This window comes from Scaptodrosophila lebanonensis, unplaced genomic scaffold (genome assembly GCF_003285725.1).
Source record: "Scaptodrosophila lebanonensis strain 11010-0011.00,11010-0021.00 unplaced genomic scaffold, SlebRS2 tig00000043-arrow-pilon, whole genome shotgun sequence".
Lineage (NCBI taxonomy): Eukaryota > Metazoa > Arthropoda > Insecta > Diptera > Drosophilidae > Scaptodrosophila > Scaptodrosophila lebanonensis.
The window spans coordinates 14,171,832-14,199,704 of record NW_022060545.1 but is presented as its reverse complement, the minus strand read 5'-3'; the positions used below and the strand labels follow the sequence as shown (position 1 = coordinate 14,199,704).

The window sequence follows — 27,873 nt, the reverse complement described above, 5'->3', positions numbered from 1 at the left end:
GGGATTAGTAAAACATTTTAATTTAGTTGCTGAACAGCACCGCCAAAGAGCGAAAGAAGAGAGCAGAGCGAGCTAGCAATTCGTCTAGTGAAAGAACAAGAGAAAGGGCCAAGAATGCGAAGCAAGTCAAACTGAAATGGGTCAATAAATCCGAGCTTAATTTTATTGCTCTACGCCCCCATCTTCCCCTTCTCGTATGCTCACATAGACACTGCACTATTTTGGCTGTGCTGAGAGTAACGAAAACGAAGAAATATAAATCGCAATGGCAAACAAATCAAAATAAATGAGTAACAAAAGCAAGGCAAGTGTACAGACCTCCCAACCTCCACACCTTATTGACTACTATGTACTAAGCTTCCCGCATCTGAAGTGCTGACAAGCTGACAAACTGACTGAGAGTCGACTGCCAAGCTGCTGGGCAATAAAGAAATACGCTTTTGGAGGCACGATAAGGTCGTGGAAAGAGGAATAGAGGGAAAAAGTGAGGCGTGGATGTTTCGATGTAATAATATTGAGCAAAAGTACGGCAATGGCAAGAGTTACAAACATTGTGTACATTTTGGCTCATTTCAATAAGAAAATAGCAAAGTGGAGTAACTGCAAAAAAGGAAGAAAAACGAAAACTAAAGCAAAGTTTGCACATAGTAGTAGTAGTAAAAGGCGGGTCCGGGCCTGCTATGTTGTTGTTTGATGAGAATTCCAAGATAAAACATATAAATTCGCATTAGAAATGCACGAGTTGATTTGAGTTTCATTTTGGCAGTGAAAACGGCAAACAATGCCCTTTGCACACTAACAACAATATCTATAACAAAAAAACTTTGACACAAACAACTGCAATAAGTTTACAGTAGGAATGACCTAAGAAAATAGCAAAACTGAATCCAGAGAAGCCGTTCATTATTAAAAAATGTCATTGTAGCCTATTTAATATTTTTGCGGCATATTTACGAAACAATAGAAACTAAAATTGTAGCGGCCGATCCATTTTATTGGAGAACAACAACAGAATACCATTTCTAAAAGCAATTGTAATTGTAACTGACAATTGGTGTTACTTAATTGAAAATGAAGTAGAAATTTTAAATTCTATTTAATAAAGCTAAACAATTAAGTAATTTTAATTAAACTTGTAAAATTTCTATTCACAAGTAATTTTGATTTATTAATAAACGAACTTTTTTGTAATAATTTAACAGAAAATATATTTTTTGGAAGTTTTCAAGGCCTACAGTCAGGATAACAAAATATTAGCCACTTAGATATGCGGATATTTCTATGTACTAAGTATTGATGCAGCTTTCATTTTCCCTTGTTGATGCAATAAGTAATGAGTCGAAATATCAAATTTACTTTTAAATAGTTTGCACATTTATTTTGGTCAATTGGAATTGCACTTCAATGCACTCTACTGTATCAAGTAAGAAGAGTGAACGGGGGAAGAGAAATAAAATACATACTAACAACTGCTTGCACAAACACAACTTATACGACGACTTCGTCCTAATTGTTGTTGCTGTCGATGCTCTCACGACTCACGTTTCGCCGGCCTGCGCAAAATTCATTTCCTTGCCTCGGCTGAAGCAAGTTGGAACAGTGCACAATTCTTTGGATGCTCGGCCATTGTTGCTGCCTTCTTACCTATTCGTCCCCTGACATATTCTAGCCTTTGTTTTGGCCTTCAGTTTTTAAGGGGCGCTGTTTTTAAATGCGCATAAACTACTCAAGGCTCATCTGATGCCGTCGTTACTGACGATGCCGTCGCCAACTATACAGCTGCCATTTTATACCTTTTCTTTAAAGCAACTAAGGAAGTACGCGAAATTATTATAGCATACAGCCAGGCGCAAACATATTGCGGAAGCGCAAACAGCGACCATAAGATGCGTTGAAAATCTTTTATCAGCAAAATTAGTTGCAAGAGGACAACACAGTGCACATAGAGAGTGAGAGAGAGAGAGAGAGAGAGAGAGTGGGAAAGAAAATAAAACGGAGAGCGGGAGTTATGTAGAATGTTGTCGTAGTTGCAAAATAAATGTTCTAAAGAAGTAAAATGAAAATGACCGAACCACGCAAAGGAGGATAGCAAAAACAAGGCTTTAAAGTTGTTGTGTCAAATGTGTTGGAAAATTTGCACAGTTATAATAACTGTGCGAAAACGTTTGTTGCGCTACGCTCTTTTATATTTTCGCAAAGCATCTTTCCTTTGTTTAATATTTGTAGCGTGCTGAAGAAAATATTCAGGATTCCATGTTTTCATATTGACGTGTTTACCTATTCGTCTGTGTGATTGTCTCCCCATTTGTTTTTTAACCTGTTTTTGTCAGTCTGTCCTTCCACTTGCTTAAAGCAGGAGAACCAATCTAAAATAGTTGGTATATTTATCATGATCAGCTTGTAAATATAGCACCCGTTTGAATTTAAATTTTTTGAAACGCATATTAGAAAACCTATGTGCGAGCAAAACCAAATTTATTTTTGATGAAACCATTGATATATTTTAATTTTAAAAACATGTTTCTTAGATACATAATTTTGTTTTATCTTTACCAGCACAGGATTGAATTTAAGTCGAGATTGTTGAATTCTTTGGCTTTGATAAAAATAATTCATACTATTTAATAGTTGTTTCTATTTAAAAAGAAACCATAATTTTCAATTTGTTTTAAACAATTTAAAATGTAAGTATATGTTTTAAATAAATGCTTGGAGAAATTTTAAATTTTAAAAAAATCCTTAAAATTTGCCACTTTATTAGAAGAAAAATTGAAAACTGATGTTATATTTGACACTTCGTATATAGTGTTTTACTGGGTTTCCCTTTAAGGATAGTGTCGCTGCTTTTGGGTCATAAAAATAAACACAACAACAATAAATGCAGCAAAGCGGCGTGCTGGCTAAAAGGCTGTTGCTTTCATAGTTTGACGTAGTTTGGGATGGTGCTGTGCATAGAAGGTAGAACGTCGAGAGGGTTGAAGGCTCGCTCCTCCCTCGCACCACCTGACTTGCGTAATTTCACTTCCCCGACAATGCGCTGCATTATTTAGATCGTCCGTGTTGCTGCTGCACAAAGTGTAACGCGCGAAATGCAATTAAAGCGCAGCAACTTGCTTTTGTTGGGCCGCTCCTTCCCAACAGGATGCTTCAGTACGTTCGCCGGAACCTTTCAAAAATCTACTCGTAAAATTTGCGCATGCATTGGCGCCGAAACGGCGAAATAAAATCCAACAAAAGTGCACACAACAACGGGCAACTTCGACTCTTCTTCCAGCTCTTGCTAGACAGCTTCTAAAAATACTTAATTTAGCTGAAAATGTCCTTGGCTTTTGTTTTTGTTTTTCCAACGAGCACGCTCAACTTTACAGTTCGGATGCCTGAAACACTCTCTATTCTTCCTCTTTTTCTTTTTCTTTTACTTTTTCTTGTTCTTCTGCATCTCGTGGCGCTTCTGTATTTGGCAGTACGTGTTCAACGTATGTATGTGACTGCGCGCTCTATGCATGGGCATGGATATGGACGAGTGTGTGCGTGTGTAGGTGTGTGCTAAGTGCCTGCCACGACCGCGCCTTTGTATTGGTGTGCATTAGAACCGCTTATGACAAACGGATATTAAGTTCAGCAGTCACGTTTCCCAGGTAAAATTCTTTTACGATAATTTTTTCGTTAAAAAATACATGTCGAGTGCAAAGCAACAACAACAACAACAATAAGATTGGAATGTTATAGACTACGGCGCTCTTTCGTACTGTGAAAAATACGCGGGTGCTTGTGATTTCATCGAACAAAAATCGCTCGATCGACAAGGAGTAAAGGCAACTTTAAAAAAAGAAAGAAAAAAATGGCGTGCTCTTCGTTTATATTTTCGTAATTGCACTTTCTGCATAACATACAATAAAACGGAGTGCATTGCTATAGTTACATATTTGATGTGATGTTATGTATATGTGTATGTGCAGGTTTTATTGTGCCGGAACAATAGCTCTGCAACAACTACACAGCCACAGCAAGAGCAACTGAAGCAATATCGGTTACTCGAAGTTTCGTGTTCGTTCGCAATTTCCATCGCAACAATAATTAGAGGGCCTTAAATGTTACATATGTACCATTCAACACATACATACTCGTAAGTACGCACACACACACGCACACGCTTCTACACTCACTGCAGTTAACAATTGAGTTAACAGTTTTAATTGCGGCGTTTAGTGGGCATGGCCTTTACGCCTGTTCCCACAAGTGTTGGCCCACTAGCTTCACACCTGCCTGCCGTTTTAAACAGCCATATTTATTTTCGCCAGTATCTTTAATGTCGAGCACAGTCGGTGCTGTCGGACCTGCAATTTCTGCAGTTGCCAAAGCGTGCATAAATTCTCGTAACAAATAAATATTATTTAATTAATTTTCACCCTGCTCTCTAAACTTTCAACTTTCAAACACTAGGTATGTGACACTGGCTAGAGTATATATTTTGACAGGTATCTGCTTTAAACAAAAATTACTTGAAAGTGTAGAAAAGAATAAAATTGAAGACTATTATACAAGTAAATATGTTCTTTTCCACCTTTAAAAATGAAGTTAATAAAATGGAAATATTAATAAGATAAGTGCTGTTACATATTTTGATGTAATAGCCAGCTAAGTGCGTTATGTTTAAGACCCTTTTATAATAGATATGCACCTCAATTTAATTAACAAATCATTAAACAATGCAATTTACAATTTAGCAGAAATAGCAGAATAATATTTAATTTAATGTACATATACAATTGGTAAAATTAACTTGATGATGGGCAAAGACAAATCTGAGTTCTTTGTTAATTATTTTGTTTGGTTAAACATGTTGTATTTTAAATATTTATACCCTGTACTCAAAGGGTAGACCAAAATGGAATGTAAACTAATGCCAAGCGAATATCACTCAATATTTTAATATCATTGTACTAGTACCTAAACAGCACTTGAATATAAAAATACACACTTAAGAAAATATTAATTTGCGAAAAGAGAAGGTGTTCAAATGTGAATGTGAATGAATGAAATTGTAATTTGAATTTTTATTTTAAATTCATCGAATGAAGAAGTGTTTTATTTCGACTTCCCTTCAGTGTAACATACTAAAGGAGGCGTGGCAGACTCCATATTCTAAATCAGAGTAACAGGATCTGTTTGTTTCCAATTTTGAGAATTTGAGAACGATTTGTTGTCAACCAATTTGTCCCCATTTGTATAGAAATATATATTGGTTTATGGTTTAGCTTTTAAAAATGTTTTTTTCATTATTATTAATTTTTGGTCTGTTGCTTGTTTAAGCTTATTCCAGAGGATATGATATTTCCTTCCTTTCGTTTACACTATCCAAATACTTAGCATTTCTAAGCATATTTTTAAAGCCGCTGAAATATGGCTTGTGTGAAATCCCACTTTTTGTGAATTTGCAATCATAACTATTATAGTTTTTTTCAGGGGCATTGCCATATGAAAACGAAGGTTCATCAATAAAGCTTCATGAGTTGGAGATAAAACTTTGAAGCCCTAGTAATAAAATAAATTGCGCACGTAGGGAAGCGCACAAACTTTACGGTGGAGATATAACTATGAAGTGTCACTTACTAATGAAAGGGCTGTATATTTTCGGAATAAATGTAAATAGTGCTGCTCGTAAAATGAAGTAGGAGGAAAGGCTGCCACGACAAGAATTGGGCGAGCTATCATTCTGGATGTGTCAGGGTACATATGTGGAGCAGTGTATGTGTAACTGTAACTGTCGTTGCCTAGGTCAGTGGCTGTGAGTTCAGCTTGGTACCGTTACAGTTCGTGGCTGCATTTGTTGTTCGGTTCTGCACTGTTTTGTATCCATCTTCCCATTTGGCTTCCCTATTGTCCTTCCGTACTACATCCCCCAACAGCAGAGCTTTTCGGTTTTCGGTTTACGGTTTTTGGTTTTGGATTTTGTATAAAGGTGCCGAGGTTTGGGCTTGGGTTGGGCTGGGGTTGGGCTCCGGTTTCCATTCGCTACCGTTATTGTGATAACTGCCTGCGTACATGTGTGTGTGTGGTTTTTGTTACTTGTTAACTTTATTATTATTTTCCTGCATGTGCAGGCCGTGCTAATACGATTATTGCTGCCACTGTGGCAGTTTAGTTTGTACTAAGTTCATTGTGTTTATTAAATTAGGTTTTATGTAGTCATGGTGAGATGTTAACCTCCATGCTTTTTAAAGCAACTAAGCCAAAAGGAACAACAAGTACGGAGAAACAGCTGCCAATGCTAAACTGACCGTGCCGCAAACCCACACAAAATTGCCGGCAATTATGTATCTTAAATAAAAAGTACCTAACACAAAAATGCTTACTAGCTAGCTAGCTTTGTTCCTGCCACCGATGTTGTTGCTATTCAGGCTGTTTGAGAATTGCCAGCAATTATTTAATGGCCGTCTAATAGCCAACATCCGAGCGGGGCCATAACAAGAACAACAACAACAGCAACACAAACGAAAATAGCACTAACTACAGACGTTAACTTGGCAACAACAAAGCCAGTGGGGTCATAAATGAAGATAAAGAAAGAGAGATGGGGAGAGAAATAGAGAGGGAGAGCAAGAGGTACAAGAAATGGCCCGAAAACGAAATACTCTGCAAATAAGAGCAGACAGTAAATGCACTGAGGTCGGAAAAAATTCCCAGAAAATTAAAAAAGAAAAAAGAACATTTTAATTTACGAGCATTTCATATCATATGGACTAGCACATATGGTATCCATCAGCCCAACATTCAATTTGTGGGCCTCGTCCCGTTTTTCTCATTTTTCAACGAAATCCTTTAGAAGTTTATTTTTTTTGTATTTGGAGAGATTGGATTTTAATTGTTGATTAAAATTAAATTATCGAGCATAGTTGTGTGTGATTTTAAACTTTACATAAAAAAGAGACTATTCGATTTCAAATACGAACTCTTTAAATATAAAATTTATGATGTATTATTTACGATTTAGTATTAAAATTTAAAAAAATTCACAATGGATGTAATCTGACTATCTTTTATGCGAAAACTTACTAGAAGACATACTTCTTAATGCAGTAAGGTATTTAAAACATTTAATATTTCAACTAAATAGTCTTTTCAAAATGTTTGAAGAGTTTTTAAAATCAAATCTGAACTTATTTCAGATGGTTCTTATCCTGCCCTTTACCTGCGATTCTTATAGAAGATAAGAGGGCAATAAATGAGGTTGGATTTTCGTCTGTCAAACGAATTTTCCGCCTCATTTGAAGCTGTTGTCTCTTCCGGTTGCCTTAAGCTAATACAGTCTTTACAGAGCACATTGCTGGCTACTATTGGGGAGCAAGCAAAGAGCTAGACAAGTGCGAGTGAAATTCAAGTACAAATTAAAGCGGTGAAATTATTACACAACATCCAAGTACATATTGGTGTTTCCCCAATCCCCCTTTCAGCGCAGTCGCTATACGAACGCCCTCGCATTGCCAGGCAATTTAAAAAGGTTGCTTGCTATTGTTGCTCATTGCTTTTGGCAATGGTGGCGTTGCTGTTGCTCTTGCCTCTAATTGCCCAGTGCCATAAAAATGCGTTTGTGGCAAGACCCGCCCCCTGCGCCGCCCTTACGACTTGTCAGTGCTTTATATGTCTTTGACTTGACTGCCTGCTGCCTGTCTTTATGAAAGTCTTATGGCCAGACCGTCCTGTAAGCTGCTACCATCGGCGCTGGCTGTTGTCTCTTGTCTGTTTATATTTTTTAAATTCTCTGGCCAACAATAACGCGTCCAAAAAACATAAATTTGCGTCAATTAATAAGGAATTGTGGAGCGTGGCAATGCGCGGTAATAGCAACAATAACAGCAACTGTAACAACAACAGCGGAAAGAAGCGGCAACAAAACAAAATGGCGAGCGCACATGAGAGATTGTGGCACGTGTGTGTGTGTGTGTGTGTGTGGGAAAGTGCGGGGGTGTGTAATATGTATGGGCGATGGGGCGCACTTCACCTTAATTGCTCGCTAAAGAGGGCCGCTGTCAGACCAACACCCTCTGTTCCGTTCTTCAGCCATAACCCTCGATCCAGCACCAGCACCAGCAGCAGCACCAGCACCAGCCCCCCCTAAATTACGACACATTTAATTGCTCGGATTTGCCGCACAGATTTATGCCTGTGCCACTAAGTGGCCTGCTTAAGGCTTAAATGGGCGACGACGTGAGCGCCGTGTGCGTTTCAAGGACGACGCACCGTAAAAGTGAAAAGCGACACGACGAAATGAGGCATGTGCTGGCCTGGCATGTTGCCCATGCTGGGAGCCCAACCAACACCTGGATGGAGTCAGTCAGCCAGCCACCCATTTCGATGTTGCCTGCCTTCTTTCTTCTTTTGCGAATACGTGCGGCACAGTTGCGCACTCTGCGGTCGACAACGTCCGTTTAAAGTCGCGTTGGCTTGACCGTGCCAGCAGCAGCAGCAAAACCGAAAGCAACATCAGAAGGCCCCAATACCAGCATAAACGTGTTTGCGGACAGTGAGAACTCACTTTAATGTCTACTGACTACACAGATGAGAGATCATTTAAGACCATATTAGATTATTATATGATACACCATTATAGGCACCTTACAGAGGTTTTTTTTTGAGGGTCTTCTTTATTTATAAAAATATTTAAACTAAACTGTCCAACGACAATATTGCTGTCAAATTTAATGACAAACTAGCATACACTTTCACGTAAAAGATAACTTTGAAAGCACATTACAATTGTGTGTAAGCTGTCAGATCAGAAAATGATTGGAAAATGTACATTTTATTAAATGTAGATAATTTTACTAACTTAATTAATGCTAATCATGTCACCAAATTGGACATTATTGGCAGTTAAATATATTGAAGCTTCAAAATGTTCTCAGAAGGCTTAAATTACGAAATGAAAATTATTCCTTTGTGGCTCGCGAAAGTTAAATACTTTATAATGTAGTGCTTCATCGAAATGCCTATTCCAAGTACATAAGACATTGTTTTAGGTAAATTTTTTACCCTCGAAAAATGTATAGCGATAAAAGTCCAATATTAAAAAAGTTCGTATTTAATTACCACAAAAACTTATAATTCAAAGTAATAAAGAGCCAAACCAGTCAGGAAGTTGCTGAACACTGAGAGCATGTGATAGACACATATATTTCGTGTTCCGTCCATAGTTTTTGTTTCTCTCCTATACTCAGATCAACATACAATTTTTTATTTGTCCCATTTATGTTTATTTAAGATTCTTGATATTGTTGTACATTTACGTTACAAATCTCTATTTGGTTTGATTTAGGCGTATTTAAGTGGAATTCGGTATTTATATGTGATGGAAAAATATAGTCTCTATGAACGTTGGCCTTAAAGTAATATTTAAATTAAATACAAGTATATTGTAAGTTAGTGAGTAATTGGTTGATTTTGCAGACTTTAGATGCTTTTGTAAAAGCAGTAGTGTGCCTGATTGATATATCATGTCGTATATGTGCACTGTTAATTAAGTATAAGCTTGTAGAGTCTACAAGCGATTGGGGAGTACCAGAAGACAGACAGAAGAATTGATTTTCCCGCTACTCGTGTCGGATTATGGACCTGTTGGCTCTACTGTAAATAAGAGCACTCGTGTATGGTTGTATAGATGATTGTGTGTGGGTTTTGTGCACTTCAAGTGTCGCGCCACAATTTAATTGGACGTTGGTCGCGAGCGAGCTCCCCAAGTAAGCATTGCATGTAGCAGCAACATAATTTTAATTTAATAATTTCCTCTGTGCGCATGTTCTCGTGTGTGAGTGCGAGTGCGAGTGCGTGTATGTGTATGTGTGCGCGGGCGCGGGTGCCGGCATGTGCGGGTGCGGGCGTGTGCTGGCGTGTGCTCGGTGTATTACATGTGTGAGTCGGAAAATCAGTTTAGGAATGTAAATTGATTCTGCGGTAATATGCAATTTGCAGTAGACCTCCAAGAGAACGTCTAATGAGCAGTTGCTATGCAACTGCTATACGGCCAATGGTGCGTATGAGTAATGTGGGGTCGCAATTTAATGCAAAAAGTTAAATGGGAAAGCTTGCGGATGGTTTCATTTAAATGTTTGGGGCAGTTGAATTGTTCAAGTTGGCAAATATAGTAATACGCGTACGAGTGCGTCGTGCTGACCAGCGTCAATTTGAAATTGCCTGCCAGGACGTTAAGCAGGAAATTTAAAGCACTTTAAAGCAATGCACACACAAATATACTTGTACATACATTCTGAAGCGTTTTGGGCCGGCAGTAAAAACTTGCTAAAAATAAACACAAATTGCCAAACCGCAAGTAAATAAAAATGTTCAAGCAGAAAAGCGGCCTAAAGAGGCGAGTACCCAAACGACAAGACGGCCGACGCTGGAAATCGTTGTCGAGAACATAACAGGACAGGACAGGACAGGACAGACCAGGACAAACCGGGCCAGGAGCATTGCGACTTTCGCATGAAGAATTTTTGCTTTTTTATTTTTAAATTCTTTAAGTAATGCAAATTAAATTTAAATAGCAAATAGGCAAGAAGCAAACAAAACAACAAGAAAATTAAACGGCAACCGGACGAGAAGAAAAGCCGCTGAGCATGTCCCTATCGTCCTGCGCCTCCTGCGCGTCTTGCGCCTCCTGCGTTGCCAATGCGACCCAGCAAGAAACAAATTTCAAAGACAAATAAGCGCCGAAAACAGCAGCAATTAATTTGCGCCGCGTGTGAGGGTGTCCTGCCGTCCTAACGCCCTGCGAGCCCCGGAGCCTTCGTGTGTGTATTTCTAAGTTGGTGTGTACTTTTTCGAGGGTAGCTAAGAAGTTTAGGCGCACACCTACAACATCAGCAACAACATTAACAACAACAAACACAACAGTAGGATGGACGGAGAGCAGCACAGACAGAACTTTTAGTGAGACAATTGCGTACGGCACTGGGCGAAAGTTTCTGTGGACGAGAACAGTGCTCCGGACGTCCAACGGAGGATCCTCCGTTTGTATACGAGTATGTGGCACCTACCATGCCCATTAGATAACTTTTGGGCATTGCAATGACGCTTTCGTCGCTCGCTCCGCTGGCCGCTTTGCATGGGGAGCTAAGCTAGAAAACCGCACAGCAAACTGTGAAACAGTAAAAGCAACAACAAAAACAACAGCAACAACACTAACAACACACAAGCGACAGCCACAACAACTACAAGCAACTTAAGCTCAACAACTTGAAGTTGTTTCTAAAACAAACAGACGCACCCATACAAAATAGAAATGTACTGGGAGGGGTGCGGGGAGTAGAGTCGGGCAGAGGAGCTCCTGTTTCCTTTTCTTCCTCGTTGCCGCCTTGTCGCTTCGTATACTGCGTGCGGTTTAAATTCAAATTTGTTAGCAACAAACAGACAATTAATTTCGCATATTCCATGGACACGCTGGCGGCGCTTTTCTTACTTGTATGTCTTGCCGCGTGCGTGTGTGTGTGTGTGTGTGTATGTCTGTGTGTCCGTGTGTATGTGCGTCTAGAAATTGTTGCCCAGCGTCTTGCTGTGCCTCCTGTCTGCGCCCCGCAGGCACTGGTTGGCCCGGCCTGTCTTTCTCGAGCACAATGGCCGTCTAAGTGCCGCTTCTGGGCAGACGCTGCCCTCGCCCTTATTTGCAGAACTTCAATTCTCGCATATGTGCGTGGCTCAAGGTTGTATTACTAGAGGTGAGAGCGTGAGGATGTCTAGCCTTTCAAAATTGAATTTGACTCTTCCTAGAAATCTTAAATAGTTATTTGCAACACTTAAACATAAACTTTAAATGTACCGATATTCTGCAAATGTATATTAAGCTAAACATTTATTAAAATGGATCATAAGTGATATTAATGCTCCCTTTTCTCGGAGATATAACCACAAAGTATGTTTGTCGTCAGTAATTGGAATAAACTGACTGTAATAAACCGCGGCTTCACAAGGATGTTATTTGTTTTTCTTTTTTTGGTTTTATTCATTAGTTTTGAAAATGAAATTCGGATATTTTCATATTTCATATTTCATATTAGAACGATCACAGTTTTAGTCAAATAATTTCGAAAAAAGTGTCCTATTTTTATACCCTGTACCCGTAGGGTAAACAGGGTATATTAGGTTTGTGCAAAGTATGTAACATACAGAAGGAAGCATCTCCGACCCCATAAAGTATATATATTCTTGATCAGCATGACGAGACGAGTCGATCTAGACATGTCCGTCCGTCTGTCCGTCTGTCCGTCTGTCCGTCCGTCTGGATGAACGCAAGGATCTCAGAAACTATAAAAGCTAGAATAACCAAAGTTGGCATCCAGATTCTCCTAGGTCCGAGTAAGGACGAGTTTATTTTATTTTTTTTAATTTTCCCCCCCTTCCCCCGCTACAGAATTTCGTCAATAGCGTCCACATTTCAAATGCTACCTAAACCAAACTTTGCACACATAATTTATATATAATTGTCTACTGTTGTTCAAAATTTTATTCAATTCGGTCAATTCTAAGAAAAGTTATTAGCGAAACAAATTCTCGCCAGTACAACCCCCACAAACTGCAGCAACAAGTTCGCTCTTCTTCTTCCTCTTTTTGTTGCTGCTATGGGCGCATATAACTCAGTGACGGAAGTTTACCTGGGTACAGGGTATTACACTGTCGGGCTTGCTCGACTGTAGCGTTCTCTCTTGTTTAATAACAAATTTGGTTTGTTCGTTTTTATGGCTGTGAGAATACTGTTTAACTATATGCTATTATCCAATCTTCCATTCACGGTCTCATCTCTGTTGCCTCACACAATATAAATATTGCAACCTTTTATTACCTATTTATACCCTGTAACTGAAGGATAAAATGGTATTATGAAATGGTTTGTTGTTGTCCGTGATCGGTAAGATAATCCGATTCGTCCTTTGCATGTCCATCGGTCTGTCTGCCGAAAATATAAGCGCCAGAAAGTTTGGTATGCTTGTTCTTATGGGTTGGGGAAATATGAGTTTATATTTTCTCAATGCCCTCCATTTTGAAAACATCGAAAAGCATAAAAACGAAATTGTTCTTTTTAATTCCTCATCTAGATACAAGGACGGTCAAATGCAGGGTTTTTTTTTGGAGTACAGTAAAATTTTGTTGTGGCATAATTTTAGAGCCCATTTACCTATCAAATTTTTAGTTAACTTTGAGCCATAGTTGTAATCCATGCTCTGTAGCTGGCTATGATTTAGTTGTTTATTGTAGTTCAGACAAATATAGAAGCATATACGTTTAAAGTGTATATGAATGAATATTTAACCATTCGAATGGTTTTATTTATTCAATAAAATAAATTTCTAAACAGGGTACAGGGTATTTACTAGGCCGAAAGCACGCCACTCTAGCTATATGTACTCGTTTTTGTTATTCTGTTTTGTGCTTTTCCTGTTGAATTTTAGATTTTATGACTTGTTTTAAATGATCAGCTCGCGCTGCTAATTTATTCATGGCATAATTATTTGTTTAAAGGCACGAAATACTTTGTTGTATGTAGCTTAAGGCTATCATTATCATTGTTTTTTCATTCTGCATTTTTTTTTGTAAGCTTTCATTTTGTATTGTAGGCTTTGCAAATGCCTTATGGGTATACATATGGATATTTAAACTACAATTGTGAGCTGTCTGGCTCTGCTTAAATTTCAATACAAACAAACCTAAGGACATGTCAAGCGCACAACAAACACTCTCGCTATCACACACAGTTGCACACACTCGGCTACAATTGAGTGGAAATGTCTATGTGTGCGTGTGTATATGTGCTGGGGTCTATAGACAATGATTAAATGACGCTCATCATTCATATGCAAGACGCCGTGCCGAGGCCATCTCGGCCTGGGCCACCATGTAATGTAGTGCTATAATCCTTGGCGCAATTTCTGAGCCCGGTCTGTGCAAACGTTGGCAGCAATATGTCGTAATATCCGTTTCCTGTTTTTATTTGCGCCACATACATTTGTACGCACACACACACAGCCACACACACACACACACGCACTAATACTACAGGCAGAGAGAGAGAGACATACGATCTGACTGACAGACGTACGCCTGGTCGGGCACTTGGTTATAATAAAAACGAGCAGCGCAAAGCACTAAGCATGGCTATGATTTAGCGCTTTATTATATTCCGTGTGAGGCGACGATGACTGCAAGTACCGATGATGGCCAACCTGGGCAACGTGCCTTGCCTTAGGCTCTCACACACACGTATATAGTCTATATACATTCCGTTATGCGCAAATACAGAAACACACAGAAGCAAACCTGTAAAGGTAAGATGGCCATGCGCGTATAAACTTCATCAATTATTCTTAAGCATAAAATATTTGTCACTTTTAGTGAATTTATTGTGACAAGCGTTGCACACCTATCACACACACACACACACACACACACACACACACACACACACACACACACTCACTCGCACAACCATGTACATGCACAGACACGCACACCCACACACATTACAAATACAAAACACTCAAAGAAAATTTAGAAGATATCAAAGAAGAAACCTTTAAGTTAACTTTCCATGCATATTTTTGTAACTAATTAATATATTTTTGTTAGATTTATGTACTCCGAGTTATAATTCCGAGTACATTATTTGATAAATAAATTCATATGAATCAAGAATGGCTGGATTTTTCTAATAACAAATAGGTAGTAATAGGTAAAGCCTTAAATCTACGCTCAATCTACTTTTTGATTACAAACCGGATGTTTAATTGAAGCCTTTTATATATAAAGTAGTTGCTACGGGATCTTCAAATTTCGTTTAATAGCTGATATTTATCTAAAGATATATTGAACGAAAATATTTACGTTTTGCTTATTTAATTGCTTAATTACTTTTACCTTTTTTGAGGCAAATTGCCTCAGGAAAGGAAATTTCCTAAAGAAAAAGTACTTGAAAAAACTTAAGCTTTTTTTTTTTTTTTTTTTTTTTTTTTTTTGAAAATCTCCTTTGGACTAAGTTTTTCGGTCGACAATGAAGCGTGACCATCGACAGTTTTTTCATAAAATAGTAATTAATTAATCCAGTTCAATTCTTTAATCAATAGTAGTTGTTAAGACGTAAAAGAAAAATAGCCTGACTCCGACTTTTTAAGTAGATCTAACAGAGTGCTGTTCAAGAAAGCTTTGAATTATTTACATTGTAATATGTTATGTTTGTGTATGGTAACTAGCACGACTAAGATTGAAATTGAGATTAGGAGTTATGGCTATGAATTAATTAGCTTAAATTGCATTTAAGAATATCGGTTTCAAATTTATTTCGGCTATTTAGTCGCTTATGAGAATTATTTGATTAAAGGATTTGTCCGTTTCAAATGAGACATTATTCCCAAATGTGTATTCAAGTTTTCACTGTCGCATTATTTTCTGCAAGTGCACATAAATACGCGCAACACATGTATGTCGCCTTATAAATACGTGTGCATATGAATCACGTGCGTAATGGAAACTCGAGACCTGTGCCTGAGTCACTGTGTTTCGCATTTCGTCAGCTCCATCGCCGTGTGTTTCAAGTGGACACCGTTTTGTTTTTATTTGCAGATTGTTGCCGCTTCCGCCACGTTCTGTATATTTATCGTCTGTGCGTATTTGTTGCTTTATTTATGCCCTCCATCCCCAATCGTCTGGCCTGCTTGACATGCTGAGTGCATGCCAAAGGTTTTTGTTGCCCTGTGCTTTGGCGCAGGGGTCGTATGCGTAATGTAAAGGTGAAGTTGGCAAACGATCTTTTTCCTTTCAACTCGCACAAATGCATTGAGTTCCGTTGCTGTTGTTGTCGTTGTTGTAATGGATGCGGCAACTTCAAGCGCTATGCCAGGAAGCCTTTCATGGCGCACTTCATCAACATTTTCCGCTTCTACTTTTGTGCCAAGTGTGCATGTGTGTTGTTGTTGTTTTTTTTTCTTCTGTTTGAAGTGGCACCGCCATCGCCTCAACCAAATTTGATAAGCGCATGTTTTATGTTTTCGGGTGTAGTTTTTATTTTATTTTTAAGCTTAGTTTCGTTTAGGCAACTTTGTTGGTAGCAGCGACTACAAAGCAAACTTTTTTAATTTACGTCATATGTTCTCTTCCGCTCAAATGGGTGCAGTCGGTGCTCAAGGCATCTGGTGTGAGGGGAAGAGTCGCACTGCAGGTGGTGTGGGGGTCAACCAGTTACAAAAACCCATTTAATCCCGCGCTAAATGGGCGCAAAGTAAACTGTTGACATTTCAGGCTCGGCTACATGACACTCGACACTCGACTTGCCACTTGCCACTTGCTCGCTGCGGGGCGTCCTCGATGTTCATGCTGTTGTTGTTCTTGTTGTTGTTGTTGTTCTTGTTACCGCTATTTCTGCACTGCTGCCGTGTGTAAATGTCACAATTGTTGTTGCTGCACGTGATGCACCCCTTTGTTGTTGCTGCTGCTGTTGCCGTTACGCTACGTATTTGGCATTGTTGCTGTTGTTGGCGCACTCGCGACTAAACAGCAATGCTGCAGTGCAGTCCAGCGTATACATTGTTTGTTAAACACCTACACATGTCCGGCTCCATCCACATCCTGACAAATACTTTCGCGTCCAGTGTAAAATCCAATGAAATGAAATGCAATGCTAGCGAAAAATTCCTACTGGGCAGGCAGACAACAACAACAACAACAACAACAACAACAACAACAACAACAGCAACAGCAACAACAAATGTTACATGCTGGTGAAATGCAAATATTTTATTTTTGTTGTTGCTGTACTCATACACAGGTAAGGTTGTGTTGTTGGCATTTGTTGTGAAAATGCTGCTGTAGAGACTTGTACACACAACACTACAAAAATAGCTAAAGAGCCGAACGTGGACAGCGAGGCGGCAATAAAAAAAATTGCTCTCCGATTGTGAAGACCAGAAACAAGGAAGAAACGAAAGAAGCGGCGAGCGCACTAGCCGGTATCATTATACTCTTCACCACTTTCCATCCGTTTTCTAAAATATTGATTATAATTGTAGAAGAATATTTGTATCGCTCTAATTCCAGTTAGAACTTAGATTAACACTCACTTACATTTAATTATTTTGACTGCTGATAATGTTCACAATAAAAACCAATTGGAAAATAATCAGAGTATATGTAAAGTATTGTACTTCTATACACATAATAAAATCATTTTTCATCATCTGCGTGCATTACTAACGAGATAGGGATAGTTATATAAAGTTCAATAGTGTTTCTGCAATTTTCAAAAAGGAATTAATCATAGTGCTTTTTGGAAAATATAGTCTGCGCATTTTTTAACTGTTTAGAATAGAAAAAACTGTATATGGGAAATTGGTATTTTTCTAGAATACTTATACATATTTAAATAAATTTCAGTTGATAAAAGAAAGAACATATAGTGACTTTTTTAACTACTTATAGTGGCTTTATATTTTTGAAGTTTTCAGTCTTTCGTTTTTGTTTTTCACTAAAAGAAATCTTTGAAAATGCTCAGTAGATTTTTGTTTATCATGTGACTCTGATATAACTTATAGTGCATTTGAGATTGCATATTGTCTTTGCTCTGCATTCTCAGCAGGCTGACATGTTTTCATAACTTCTGCGCTCGTTCGCACGTAAAAAAACCTAACGCGGGGGCCGACACTTCCGAGTGAGTGAGTGATTCTGTGCCTCTCTACGAGTGTGCTGTCTGTTCAACGGTATGGCAAGTGAAGTGCAGTAAGGCAACACACCAGTGGCAGCAGTGGCAGCAGCTCCTGCCGCCAAGGTTCGTGGATTTTTACGCAGCGTACTAGTTGCATTTTTATAAACGCAACGCGCACTTTTTTCCGCATTTTTATTTTGCACAACAGCAGCAGCACCCATCGGCACCCACCACCCCCCTTCCCCTCCCAGCGGTGCTCGCGCGTTGCGTGTCTGCCGTGGTAATATTTACTGACGCCACCACCGCACTCGCCGGAGTGCTGTCAAGTGCACTTGTCGGCGTCATGGCTATTTTACTCGGCACAAAAACCAAAAAACGAAATCATGTCAAAACTGATTTTTTGTTTGGCTGACTGCCTGGCGAGCTTTCAGTTGTGGGTGTATCGCTGGGCTTGGGAGCGGGGCCCTGTTGACTGAGCCGATTTACTAAATATTTACCTTTAGCTGCCGTTGCCTGCCTTCCTGCTTGTCCTCCTGCCCGCCGAGATTTTATTTTATTCGCTTGCGCGCTACCGGAATTTCAATATTAGTTGCAAAAATATTCAACAGTTTTTAATGGGAGCGCTGCCTGCGGTCGACAATGCGCTAAGGGTTGGATCGGGGCAGTCGCTCACGTAACGTTTCAAAGTGTAGTTAATTGATTTTTCAACACTATGCCACTCACATGCAGCAGAGGGGGGAGGCGGTAGGGGCGGCTGCAACTGCAACTGCAATGGCAACATGAAGCACGTCGACGGAAATTTTTCAACATTTGACGCGGGCAGTTACAAAAATTGACAGCCAACAGCCATGAGTCGAGCAGCCGGCGCCGCATTGTATGCAACATACATTTTTTTTGTGAGACATAAACGCAATAAATTGGTTGTTGTTGTTGTTGTAGTTGCTACCGCTGCTGCAGCTGCCTTTTCTGCACGGTTCCTGGCTGGCACAGGCGCGCAAAGCCGATAAAAGTAGTGACAAATAAATACAAAAAATATATAAATAAATCAAATATTTGTCGGTCTTTGCAGAGGCGCCTGTTGCCAATGAAAAGCAGTGTACAATTTTTTTTGGAAAACTAACATCTACAAAAGCAGCGCCAACTAAAAATGTGCGCCAAATAGCGTGCTGTGAGCTCTTGACTGACTGACAAGCTGACTGATTGAGTGACACTCTGCTAAACACATTCACCGTTCTATCAGATTGACTACAACTGACTAACTGAGTTGACCAGCCAGTGCCAGACTATATGACAGCCCATACTCCCAAAATAAACAATATTGTCATGCCACAATGCCAGGAAGCCAAAATGTATTTTGCTGCAAATTATGACATCTAATTTAGAACTATTTGCTAATAACAAATTTTGAGTGTTTTTATACAATCTTCAAATATCGGTTAATTTTTCAAACTTCAAAAACAATTGAGGCCAGTTTTTTCCTTAGGTTTATTTATTTGCTGAATCATTTTACAAATTCTTGAAACCATTCAACAATATTTGATGCTGTAATTTTTGGATTTTTTTATGTTCTTGGCAATGCGTAGATGACACATTAAAGTAGAAATATATTTGAAGGGAAGGGAATATAATAAACATTCAGTAAAATGAAGCATATTTTACGAACTTTACAAGAATAATTGTTAAGTACGTATTTAAACGACAATATTGCATAAGCTGGGAAAACAGTCTGAATGGTCGACTAATTGGATTTCACTTTGGTCATATTCTTTCACTCTTCGCTGCTGTCTCTAGAAAGAGCAGCACACGAAGAAGCAAACCCCAACACGTGCAGTCCAAAAGCTTCAATCAAAAGAAGCAGTCATCGAAGACCAAATAAACCGCAGGAAAAGTTCAAGGCGTGGTCGAGCACGGCTGATGTAGGCAAGAAGGCTTCATAGACTTCGGAGAGTGCCATCCAATGTGTTTTATAATTTGAAACACAAAAATAGCAACAACAATGAAAACAATATATTACCAGTTGGCAAAAATAGAAAGCAGAGAGAAGAGGGATGGGTTGACATGCCTCCGTGTGTCTCAGGTCAGACCTGTCGACCACATCGAGATGAACATGTCCATGTCCATGTCCATGTCCAGCCACTCACGTGCCGCATGCTTTGATTTGTTTCGCTACGTTTCATTACATGCTTGCCCTCCCCTCCGCACTTCCTTCGCCATCGGCTCCACAACCCTCCTATCGCTGTCTCTTACTGGCTATATACATAAGTGCCTGGCATTATGTTGTTGCAAAGTTGCTGCTGCCCATCGAAAATATCCACATTCGAGTTCTACAACATGCTGGAAAAGTTGCGGTTTTGATTTGCTGCTTCTGGTTCTACTGCAGCTTTCGCTGCTTCCTTTGTCGTACAATTCTCAAGAGATGTGGCAAATTTCATTTTGTTTAAAAAGCAAGCACATGTACTCGTCCTTACTTCATTGGTATTTGTATGCATGTGCACAATAAAATGGAAAAGAAACAACAACTTTGGCATGGAAAAAACAGCAACAGCGAAGCATATAAAAAATGTTGTGGCAATCAGAAAATTGCAGTAGCCACAGCCATTGGCTCAATCCTCCCACATTCCACCCCCAGCCATCGCCATCGCCATCGGTATCGGCATCGGCATCGTGCCACCTCCCATGCACCAGCATGCACTTTTATTATTATGCCGAATATGTCTTTTTCAAACCTTCGAAGTGGCCGCCTCGAGGCATCTGCTGTCTACTGCATTGATAGATTTACTTTCAGTTGGCAACTCCTGTCTTTGCCTCTGACAAGCACTGAGAGAAATCAACAGTGACATTTGATTTTTTAGCACCGTCTATACGCCTGCTGCCATCAACCGCTTTCGATTGCAGTGCATTCGTCTTGTCTATTTACATCTTCATCTGTTGGGACAGTCTCAGTTACAGCTATTGAAGCAGCGACAGGAGCACTTTTAGTTCCACCGGCACTTTTGTGGCTTTCTTGGACTTGTGTGGGCATGGGGAGGGAGCTAGAGGTTTGGCTGGGCTCGGGCTTGAGTGTTTGCCGCTTGGTTTGCACACAAAATTTAAAGTATTTCTAGCCCGCATAAACTGATTGGACAAGATTGTCAGCAATTTGTCAATGGTAACTATGAAACACGAGGCATAACCATTCAACAATGAACTCCCTTTGGTTTTACACGAATATTGAAGCGGTCGGTCGGTCCAAAATACTGTGATTACAGCTTCGTTTTTCAGAATTATTCAAAGACTACCATAAAAAGCTTGTTAGTGTCTATTAAGATTAACTTAAGAAGACCGCAGACAGTTATTTATACGTAGAATACGATTTGATTGACAATGACTATTTATCCAGGAGCCTACAAAAGCAATAATGAGCGGGGAGAATGTGTGTGAATTAAGTACAAAGGAGCAGATATTGTTACGTTTTTATCTACACTTGGGGGCTCAAGTAACCATCTTAAGTTCCATTTTGGAAACCACTTTACAATTTATGTAATTGGGTGCTCAACCTTTGCTTGGGCTTGCATTTAGCATATCGCAAGAGCTCTCAAGTTGACGTTGTCGTTGTTTTTGCACAGGCTGCTGCCTTGAAAGGGACGGCTCGAGTCAACGTCTAATTGCAACATAAAATTGCATATGCTTTTCATAAATTGCAGCCGCCATTTGCAGGCACGTCAGCCATTTTGAAAAATGCGCATACGCGTGCACTCACACGCATTCACATATTATTATACATTCATCTGCAGCTCTTGACTAACGTATACCGTTTCTTTTTTCCCTTTTTACATTTGACCTAAGTGCAGTTTTATGTTTATGGGAAAGGCAAAAATGGGGAAAGCGCTTCGTTGTTGTTGTCGAATACTACTGACAATTATAATGATTATACTTATAGTATACTTGTATAAATATTATTGATATATCAATTTAAATATTGCGAGTTCGTGCCGTCATGTGAGCGTGTCGAGTGGCAGCAACAGCTACAGACGAGTACACACGAATTTTCATGCATTTTTCAGGCAATGGAAAGTGTCATTTTTGTATGAATGAATGTTTAATAAATACGCAAATACATGGATGCACTCATTCATTTCGCTGTTGTAGTTGTTGTACACATACATTTGTATGCATTAGCTTGTGGCAGGAAGGCAAGCGATCTACAGTATAAAGCCACAGACAACAGGCACATCAGCAGCAGCAGCAGCAGCAACAACAACAACTACAACAACAAGGGATTACTTGAACACAAATATGCATGTCGGCACATTCTTGCATAGAATTGCACTTAAATGCAGAAAATGGTATGCTATGGTGTGGCATAAGCATAAAAGTGTGGCAAGGACGCAAGATAGAAGGGGGAGCTATGTGGAGGGGGAGTGTGCATAGAGACAAGCCAGAATGGAAAAATGGAAAACCTAGAAATGGCGGCTACTACGCAAAAGCTTCAGCCATTCTGCTTACGGTCAATCCAAAGTACGTCATGAAAATCAGGAAACAGGATATATTAAGTTTGAAGGATGGCAGCCATACACACACACACACACACACACACACACATGTCCAGACAGACTTAAAGACACATATATGCAAATGTTGTCGCAGCAATTGGACAACTAGCCCAGCAGAATTGCCAGCAGCTCCAACAATAAAACAGGCGCAGCAGCAGTGAAGGCAAGCGGCAGCGCAGTCGTAAATGCTGCCCCTTGGCCTGCGCCTTGCGACAGTTTTTATTGCAACACATAAAACAGCACAGCACAGCTACCACAACACCAACAACATCAACAACGTGGCAGCCGTAAATGGCAGCAAAGTTGCCATACAGTTGTGCATGCGTTTATGTATTTTCTGTTGGTTTTTCTCTTTTTCAATTGCAGCTACATTTTCTATTAGTGTAAATATGCAAAGTACATGAAGACACGAGGCTCATAACTCGCGTTATGAGAGCGACCAAGAAATGAGCATAAAAATGTACATTGTTGCGGCTGTCAGCGCCGTGCCAGCCAATGGCAATGCCAGGACACGTCGCAGGTCCTGATCCTGACAGCAGCTGCGACTGCTGTTGGCATTTAAATAATACATTTTGCAGCTTATATTTAAAATCGTTTCATTTTGTTTACTCTTCTTTTTTGTTATAAACTCTTTATCCAGCTATATACGAGCACAAAAGTACTGTCAACAAAAATGGAGGTTGGAGAAGCAGAATTATTTAAATGCGTTAAGCTATAATTACAGATAGGACGACGGCATTAACACTGCACTAGTGTAGTGTTAAATATTGCACACTTCAATTAACTGACTAATCAATTAGCTTCGGTATTTTGTGTTGCCACCAATTGTTATACCCTGCATCCTAAAGGGGACGAGCTAAGTATGCTACAAAGTGAAAAGCCAATTTCATGACGAGACAGGTGTGGCTGCCCATCCATCTGTTCACAATATCTTCGCATACCATATTTTTAAAAAATCCATATGCATATAGGTATTTATCAGTACAATAATCCGAAGCTGTGTCCTAGGAACGACAGTCGCAGAACTTCCGTAGCGCACCACCAAAATAAATACAAACTACGTAAACTTTAGGCAGTTTTAAATGCCTTTTTAAAATCAGAAGAATTAAATTCAATATTTAATATGCACCATTGCCTTAAAGCTTGTGCTATGAAGATATTGGACATGAAATGAAAATGAAAAACATGCAACCAGTAAACAAATACCCGGCAGTGAGCAATCGGCACTTGGGGCTGTTACCATAAAACTCGAGTCGAATTCTCTTCATGTGTTTGAGTTCACTTACAGCTACACACACCAGCTTTGTTTAAAGGAAATTTATGTAAGTTTTAAAATGTACTTTTATTGCTATCGAATGCAGTAATTGATTATGGCATATTTCTTATGGAACTATACCTAACTAAGTATACCAAAACAAGTTGCCTTGTTGTGGCAGAGGTTAAAACATGGAAATGCTTGGAGACTTTTAAATACATTTCAATGGTGTGCTGCTATCCCAGATGGCAAATTGTCAGTTTGAGTTCAGGAAAATGCATTAAACTCGAACCATCTCTATACAATGAAAACGAAATAAAGAAGGAAACATTAAAGTTATGCTCACAATTGGATTGAACTAGCTGGCATTAAAGCAATGCCTGTCGCCTCAATTTCAATTTCAACTCACTGGCTTATTCAAATGAGGAGCGGCCGCTCACGTTGCTGCTTCGTTTGTGCTTATCAAAGACAAATATGAAATATTAATAATACCTCGGCTGCAGACAAAAACAAGAAAGGAAAGAAACCCAAGAATGGCAAGTCCCGACAAAAGCACGAGGAAAGGAAAAGTGCGCTCCCAGCCGTTGGCTTGGCATTAAATATGATGGCTATAGGAATGGTCGAGTAGGCGAATTCGTGGCCTCGCGCAAATGCAAATTTCACTCGCCGACGCCACTCACGACAGAGACCGGCCTGACTCTATCACTTTAATGCCTTTCACTGTGATTTGACTTTGGCTCGCTGCTACCCACGCCAGTGAATGCAACACGTGCGCTATAAATCATCTGGAGCTGCTCGATTTTGGGTGGAAAGGGTTGGGTAGAGTGGGTTCGGGGGGAAGAGGGAGTGGGGCGTGTGTGCGTGCACGCGAACTTACGCTGCGCGCCCACAGGGAGCGCCAATTTCAAAAATCAAATCAAAAATAGTTTGAAAAGTTCCAAGTGCTTAACTCTTCACCGGCGGTGGCGTCGGCCTGTGGCGGGCATAGAACGCGGGCGACAAACAATGCAACAAATTGCAGACACTGCCACCCGATAACAATGGTGATGGGCCAGGGGGCGTGCGGAGGGCGAGAGGGCCCGGCTTCTATCAAAGGAGCAACTTTGTAATTGTCTTGCAGAGACACGTGGGCGCAGGCATAACCGCGACACTGTGGTGCTATCACCTTTCTGTGTGGCAGCGTTGAAGCTGATGGCGGCGGCATTAGTGTTGTTATTGTTGTTGTTGGTGCTGGTGGCATTGTGTTGGCGTTGGCATGTTCCTGGTAATGGGCAGCCATAAGCACATTGCGCCACAGTTGCCGACAGGCACTCTAGACATTTATTTTAACCCGTTATTTGTTCTCTTCCCCAAAACCAAGGCGTGAAGCAAATTTGTATTTAATAGTAATTTGTATGGAATATTGAGTACTTCAATTGAATTTGGTGCCCATTTATTTAGAACCTTTTATATTTTTGATGTTACTTCATTTATTTAAAAACCCTTAACTTCTTGCCCCAATTCTGAAGATGCCGCTTAGAAACCTTCCACCGAGAGATGAAGTATGCCAGATCACTCACGCAAAAGATGTCATATCATTTAAGTACGGGTTGCTTTTTGTATGTACTCATTTATTTATACCATCGATGAAATGATCTTTAAAACAAATGAAAAATAAGATCGTACGGATACAGTATTGCTTCATTTCGTTAGAACCTTGAGAAATGTTGTGAGCACGTAAAAAGATATAAGCCTCCATATTTTCCACATTTGACTTTGCACGGTTTAGATACCGGAAATTAAAATTGAATTTCTAAATCAGTCTCTCTATTTCGAAATAAGGTTCTTTTCATGTTGTCGATTAAAAAGGTAATTGATTCTCAAACGCCTTAGGGAAAGTTGGTCTGTATATCCACGTACATCCAAACTAAACTCGTAAATATATTAGAAGGATTGATTGTGTACAATTAATTGAATGCTGAATGGTGGTGAGTGATGTTATTACTGGAAAACACCTAGTCAATCATTTTTAGACAAATACATAATATAATCATTTAAAAATAATAATTGCAGAAATCTGAATCACTGAAGAATAATATACTTGTATATAGAACAAGGTGTAGCTATTTCGAGCTTCGATAAACGGTAATTAATTAATTTTCGTTTTAAAGTCCTCGTAACCTAGTGGGTTAAAAAACGTTCTCCTTGGCTATTGTCGGTATTAATGCTTACTGGCGCATTTAGAAGGCCAGCCTGCAAAATACAAGTCGCTCCCACACCCCCACAACGAACTGTAATTTTTCAGCGCACACTAATTTTGGAATTCGAGTGCGAGAGTCAAAATTTAATTGAATGCAAACTTTTGTGTCGGCTGTTAATTTGCTTTGAATGAAGTCGAATATGTGTGTCCCTTAACCCCCACCCCTCCAGACGATCAAGTCATAGAGAGAAGACAGACAGTGGGGGTGGGAAGAGGTGGCTGGATGGATGGTGGCGTATGGCAGTAAGCATGCATATGAAAGCAGTTTCGGAACGCTCTGTGGATTTGCCCATTTGGGTCGAAAATGTCACGTTGACTTTGCCCGCCGTCTACAGTTCGCATGTTTGCTGTATACGTGTCACAGCGTCTGTGAATGTGTATATGTATGTATAGTAAATGTGTGTGTGTGTGTGTCAAAGGGTGTGTGGTATGTGTGCATTCGAGAATGTGTGCTTGATTATAGTGTTAACCCCGTGCACTTTGCGGCAGGTGCGCCATCACATCGCATCGCAGGCGCCACCTCGCATTCAAATGTTGTAATTTCAACTGCAGCCGCCGACTGAGTTTAGTTTTGGGGGCAGGGCGTATCGGGTGAGTTCGCATTGCATACTCGTAGTTTGTATAATGCATGAAGTGTCGTTTATTTGAAGCATCATCGCTTGTGTTTGTGCTCGTGAGTTTACCCAACTACCCACCCAGCCACCTACCTACGCACCCCTATAGGATCTGCGGTAAAGTTCGGCGTAGGCGTAATGTGGTTGAGTTCACGAGTAGTTGACAAACAATTCAAAAATTCGCTACCACAAATAAACAAGGATAGCAGAACCAGTAGCAAAACCGCCAGAGCCTGCAATGGTGTTGAATGCAAGGAGTAAGAAAAACTATACATCGTTTTCTAGTATGTAAGTGTGTATGTTTGTGTGTGTGTGTGTGTGTATCCGCTATTGTAGAAGAGTTAACGAATTGCATTTTTCGGCGACGCTGCATAAATTGCGAAAAGTGCGCGAATTGCACGAATTATGCTCATAATTAAAAGCTAACAAAAGGAAAAGGGACTTGACCACAGACGGACATGGAGAGAGAAAGAGAGAGAGAGAGAGAGAGGGAGAGGGGGAGAAAGACAAAAGGACATGGAATGGGGAAGCGCGGAATTGTGTAACTAGTTGAATGTAGAGCTTTTGATATTGGGTAAAGCTTTTAGTTTGTAAGTGGCCTACATTTGGATACCCTTAATTCGACCAAAGATAATAACAGATAATAATTAACAGATAATAATTTGACCGAATTGGAAAAGTCCCGATACACACCAACAAAGAGGTGTAAATAAATGGCTTTTAAACATTTAATCTAATAATATTTTAAGGGTCTCCCAGTTATGTTGATATTTCTCTTCATTCATCATTCCATCCATTTGTGGGTTATTCTTAAGAGTAATATCTTTATAATATATATTATATAAGAGCAGAAATATGAATTTGGCCTATCAAAAATGTCCTATCAATTACTTGTACTATTATTCGAAAGCTGTTGTTGCTCTGAAATAAATTGAATAACTCCTAAATGATATATCCAATTAAAGAAAGTTTTTCAGCAAATCGAAATTAAATTAATTTAATTAAAATTATTCAATTGATTGATTACTAATAAATGGTTCGCAAAAATCGGTTGCATGTGGAAAAATTGATTTATGGAGAGTATGTATCTTTCATGATTAAATCTGTTGCATGGACTCACAAAATGTTGACTGCACAATATTCTCGGATTTGGGACATCAAAAATATAGTGCACATGTACATATGTAGTATATAGTGGATAGGAGGTGCTCGACTTACCCAAAGCGCTGACAGCATTTGCAGTGATATGCGGTGACGTTGGCGTGGTAGCTGTTACTCCCGCTGTTCTTGCTGCTGTTGTTGTTGTTGTCGGTCCTGTTGCTTCTGCAGTTCGTATTGCTGTTGTTGTTGACCCAGGATGAATTGCGCTCGATGTCGACGGCGGCTGTGTCGGCGTTGACAATAATAATTTTGAGTTAGCAGTCGGCAACGTTGGCAAAATTTCAGTAGCTTGACTCGCATCCTCTTGACTGCGACTGTTGTTGTTGTTGCTGCTGCTGTTGGAACTATTGTCAAATATTTGCGATGCCTGGGGGTGCAGCTCGATTACTGCT

General features: G+C 39.7%; 1 protein-coding gene across 1 annotated transcript in view; it reads right to left on the bottom strand.

Annotated features, from left to right (window-relative positions):
• LOC115622553 (putative GATA zinc finger domain-containing protein 25) overlaps positions 1-27,574 on the bottom strand; it is a 30,544-nt gene extending 2,970 nt beyond the window's left edge. Inside the window, exon 1 of the mRNA XM_030516521.1 lies at positions 27,539-27,574. Coding sequence (XP_030372381.1) covers positions 27,539-27,556 — 18 coding nt within the window. The 5' untranslated portion in view covers positions 27,557-27,574. The remainder of the gene's footprint in view (positions 1-27,538) is intronic.
• Positions 27,575-27,873: the final 299 nt, after the last annotated feature.